This window comes from Euleptes europaea, chromosome 14 (assembly GCF_029931775.1).
Source record: "Euleptes europaea isolate rEulEur1 chromosome 14, rEulEur1.hap1, whole genome shotgun sequence".
NCBI lineage: Eukaryota > Metazoa > Chordata > Lepidosauria > Squamata > Sphaerodactylidae > Euleptes > Euleptes europaea.
The window spans coordinates 29,689,829-29,694,875 of NC_079325.1; the positions used below are offsets into that span (position 1 = coordinate 29,689,829).

General features: G+C 44.1%; 1 protein-coding gene across 1 annotated transcript; it reads right to left on the reverse strand.

Annotated features, from left to right (window-relative positions):
* Positions 1-3,954, reverse strand: LOC130486737 (cytochrome c oxidase subunit 5B, mitochondrial). The gene is made up of 4 exons (XM_056859992.1): positions 3,843-3,954; positions 1,442-1,512; positions 881-980; positions 1-235 (listed from the first exon to the last, which is right to left on the reverse strand). Exons 1-4 carry the CDS (start codon positions 3,952-3,954, stop codon positions 126-128), a joined length of 393 nt encoding a protein of 130 aa, XP_056715970.1. The 3' UTR covers positions 1-125.
* Between the last annotated feature and the right edge of the window lie 1,093 nt (positions 3,955-5,047).

Below are 5,047 nucleotides of genomic sequence, written 5' to 3' on the forward strand. Positions count from 1 at the left end.
GAGTCAAAAGATGACTTTATTAGGTATATAGAACACGGTACACTCCTTCACAAACTAGAGGACCGGTCAGTTCCACCTTGAGTCTAACCAACCATAAATAAAGCACACTACATGCTTTAGTCAAATCATGGCACCTCATGTGGAACCAGTTTATAATGAGCCCCACAAGAAGGGCAGCGTTGGGCTTCTCCCTTGTGCAGCCAGAACCAGATCACAGTGCTGTTGTCCTCTTCGCCTGCATTATGGTAAAGTAACAGCAGATTAGACAGATGCTACATGGAGAAAGTGTTGTTCCAATATACACAGTTGTGGAAGAGTACTCTTTCCTTGATCCTAAAGATGCTACCCTTTGAATCCTAACTGGCAGAAGTGATTGTGAAGTTTCCCAGATCAGTAAACAACCTACAACAGATCTGCTAATAGCTGCACACCACTAGCAAGGATGGCTTTGTTCTAAGCAGTAATAATGGGTTTCTGGGAAAATTTGAATCAGAAAATTTTCTGATTATGTGGGATAGAAAACTTTTCATTTCACATCACTCACTGGTTCTCGGTAACTAGGCAAGAAGCTTTTATGAAGGGGAAGAGTTCTTGTACCATCCGCTGTATCCTGGCAGGTGGAACTTATCAGAACATGGATCACACAGTATTCATAATTAACTTTTGCAGAGGTTACATTGCAGCTAGTGTGCCTTGTGGCATTCAACCATATTTCTTTTCCAAGGGAAGCCCAGGCCCAAAAAGACCACTCTTCCTCAACCAACTATGATTTCACCTGTAGACTGGTGATCACAGAAACACTGTCCCCTTGAAATGATGTAGCTACCAATCACCACCATTAAATGCTAAAAAGACTTTATTTGCCCAAGGAGATACTTACAGATGCAGCCCACAATCCGCTTCTCATTGATGGAAGGGACTATGTTGGGATCTTCCTTAGTCCCAGCACGGCGTTTAGGTGGAAGAGTGCTCCATGGGTCCTACAGCAAGAAGGAGAGAATCAGATTGAAGAGCAATAGATGGAAAGCCAGACATCCAGAACAGGTACCCCAAGTTTTCAACAATTTCCTACTCTTCCTCCCCATTCTCAGATTCTTAGCAGAAGATCAACCTCTACCTTCAGACCTCAATTTTTTCTTCCTCTGAGCCATTTCACACCAGCCAGGCACTCAATCAGTATTTTTTCTATCACTAGCATTCAGGAGACTTTGTTTCCAGGCCAATATAAAAACATAAGTGAGTCATACCCTGGCCAGTCTCACTGCGCTACAATCAGCTGCCAGATTTTCTGATTCTGAAGTAAACAGAGCAGGACAAGGAAACACTTCTGTTTTTTGGTTATAGACGTTGAGAGTCAGTAGGCTACCGTTTACTTAAAATCGCGTATGGGATAGTGCAGTGGAGTAGTCAGGTACTGGCTGACACTTTTCCTTTTACTCACCAGCCCTTTCTCCAAAGCTTTCATGATTTTTCTTTCCAGTCCTGTAGCCTGTTCTTCATCAGTAGGGATACCTGGGGCAGAGAAAGACAATGATTCAAGGGGTAGTTTGAGATGGAAGACTCTTCCCACTAGACCCCACCCCCACAATACAAAAGGTGATGTTATCCCATGCTTCACACACATCCACACAACTCATTAAAATGATTTGATCACCACTGAAGAGTCTCAGCATCCAGAACAGCAACTAGTTCATTCAACCCCCCTTCCCCAATTCTGGGCACAGCCCAATCTATATGAAGGTAGACACAGGAATATGTGTAGGCCTAATATACATTTTACTAATTGATCTATTTAAGATACAGCACCGAGAACAGCTGCATCATTACAGAGCTCCAGGAAAGGCTTGCTGGTGCCTTTCATTCTCCAGAGAGCATGTAGAATAGGACTGCAACTCAGTAGCATAGCTACAGTATTTCAACACCTTTAAAATCTTTTCTATACAACACATTTCAGAAGATAATATCTTAATATTTTATTAACTCAGGCATTTATTTGCTTGTTTACTGCCAGGATATTATATTTTCATTCTTTTAATAGTTTCAGATCTGTTCACATGCTTTTGGAGTTTTATTCCTTGACATGTTGATTTTAGGACGGTTTAGGAACTGTGAGAGACTGCATACAAAAATCTGAATAAAATCAGCACCAAGCATAATAATAGTACGTACACCAATACGTATACCTTACATATTTTATGTAGGGAGGCAACTATGAATATCCTAAAAATATTGTAGGCTAGACCAGGCTGAATACTACTCTAAAAGCTAGTGGCAGGGTATAATATAGTTCTGGATATGAAGATCTGAGTTCTAATCTCACTCCAACCATGGATAAACCACATGGCTGTAGGGAACTGTTTCAACTTCAGTTCCTTTACCTGTCAAATTAAGAATAGCAGTTTACCTCATTGGGTTGTTAGTGAGGAAATACACCATTTGATCCCCAGAATCACTCCTCTCTTATACAAAGTATAGTCATAGGTGTCATATGACCGTGCACAAGGAATTCTGTGCATGATCTAAGCTGACACAAGGCTGGTAATTTGGAGGTAGTTACACTAAGGACAGTGGAGTCTGTTCTCTCACCTCAATATTTTCTTACACTGAAGACTAATCAATTTATCTGTGGGAGTTCATTCACTTCAGTGGTAAGTAAGGCAGCCAAAAGGAAGTACAGTGAATGCATTCAAAGTTGGTTATTCATGACTTAACACTATTTATCTGTTAATAGCATATAAACTCTAGTCTGTTGCAGAAAATAACTGATCACTTTACATTTACTGCTACTGTAAGAGAATAAGATTCAATACTGCATCTCCCAGTAAGTCGTGTCTCAAGTGAAAAGTCAAGCAGTTGGCACTAAACCCTCCCCCACTCTTTTTCTCTTCCTCAGTCAGGATCTGCTCTCCCATTTCATTTTTGTCCAGATAATACACTTCCACTGAAGAGTCACACTATTTCTGTACTGTAGTACTGGTACAAAATAAGCTAATAGTAGTAATCAGCAGTAAGAGCACTGGCTCTTGGAAGCATCATACCAAGACAAAACTGTAATTATTACTCAGTGAACACTGTGCTCCCACTAGGATTTCACATACATTCTCAATGAGCTTTACAAAACCCTGCAAAAGACAATTAGTACTATACAGGAGGAGGAAGGAGCTATTATTATTACATATCCCCAATGCTGCATGCAAAGGAAAGCATCCACTACACTGGACGTAATAGTTAACCTAGCATCTTCTACATTAATAAAAGCACACCCTCTGTCCCACTTGAAATAATGTGCACTGATTAGAGTTGCCAACCTTTTCACTGACAGAATTCCTACATCTTTACCAACAACGTATTCAAGAAATGCATCTAAACTAGCGTGTGTGTGTGTGTGTATACACACACACAAGCACACACACACACACATATATATACACACACACAAGCTTCCCCTCTTGGGTTGATTTTCAGAACACTGTCTTTTGTCTATCCCTGCTGTAAGCCAGCTATCTGAATGATTTATATAGCTGCTTTAAAATCCTTTAGTTTAGGGGCAGGCGGAGTTCAGTTTTGCCTAGTCTACTTTGCTTTTGCAGACCCTACCTGGGATCCCCAGCCTTTTGCCTCAAGAAGAATAAGGGGGCCTTTTTGGATCACGACCAGTCCATAAAAATCCCAGCGCGCAACGCGTATTCGGAAGCTCTACCAAAGCAGGCCAGCGATCGCCACTGGACTGCAGCTTCCCCCCACTCCCAGTCCCGCAAAGCCAAAGGCTCGGCGCGGACACGGCTGCTTCCGGGCCTCGCCACAGGACCTCGAGAGGCCGCTTCCCGGCAGCCCAAGCTCACCTCCGCCGGCCATAGAGCGGGAGGCCCCCGACAGCCGCAGCGGGCCGAGCGAACCCCGGCCCGCCCTCAGCCCCCGAAGGCCGCCGCATAACCGCAGTAACCTTGACGCCATAGCAACCCCGAAGGAGCAAGCGGGACAACGACGAGGAAGCGGCCGCCCCCGGCAGGACCTCCTTCCGCCTTCCAGACCGGAACTTCCCGTCACCTGACCCACGCCCCGTTCCAACTTTCAAAGAGCGGACCTCCATCTAGAGGTAGAAAGCGGGCTGAAGAGTTCCCCCCGCAGCCGGCACTTCCGGTGAAAGTTGAAAGCGACCGTCGACTAGGATGTTTCTCTTTGGACTTCGGGAGGCGTCGCTGTATCCTTTGGCATCTTCGTCATGAACGGCCCCCCTTTTAGTTTTCATTGGCGGCGAGAGCGGAATACTAGTTGGGCGAGCGAGGGATCTACGGGCTAGCCCGACTAGATGCCTCTACCGCCCCAGAGCGGAAGTGGGAATGAGTGCGGCCGCGCTAATGTACGGTATCTATGGCTACTCCCCCCCACGAGGCCATATACGCCTCACGTGACCACAACTGCTCTCTATGAGGCCTTTTTTTTAGGGGAGGTAGGGGGAACGGCTTACTGGAGGGGGGGTATGTGCTTGGCAGACAATAGGCAACATTTGAGTAATATGGCTGTCTGCAGCTTTGCTGCTGCGTCTGCTATTCCGTGCCTGTTTACCTGGCTGGGAATAAACTCCGTTAACCCTTGTGGGACTGTAGGTTCTTCTTCAAAAGATTCTTCTTGGAAAGAATCTTTTATCCTTTCATCTCTTCTGTATAGTTCTTCAGTGTATTGTTCCCACCTCTTCATTATTTTGTCCTGCTCAGTTAATGTATTTCCATGCTGATCTTTCAGCATGCCTAACCTTGCTTTAAATTTCCCTTTGATTTCTTGGATCTTGTGGAACAGATCTCTTGTTCTTCCTTTTTTGTTATTCTATTTCTTTACACTGGTTATTATAATAGGTCTCTTTGTCTCTACGTGCGAGTCGCTGGAACGTTGCACTTAGACTTTTGATTCTATTTCTATCACCTTCTACTTTTGCTTCTCGTCTATCTCTGGCAATTTTAAGCGTTTCCTCAGACATCCATCGAAGTTTTTCTTTTCTTTTGGCTACAGGAATAGTCTTTGCACATTCTTCCTTGATAATATCTCTAGT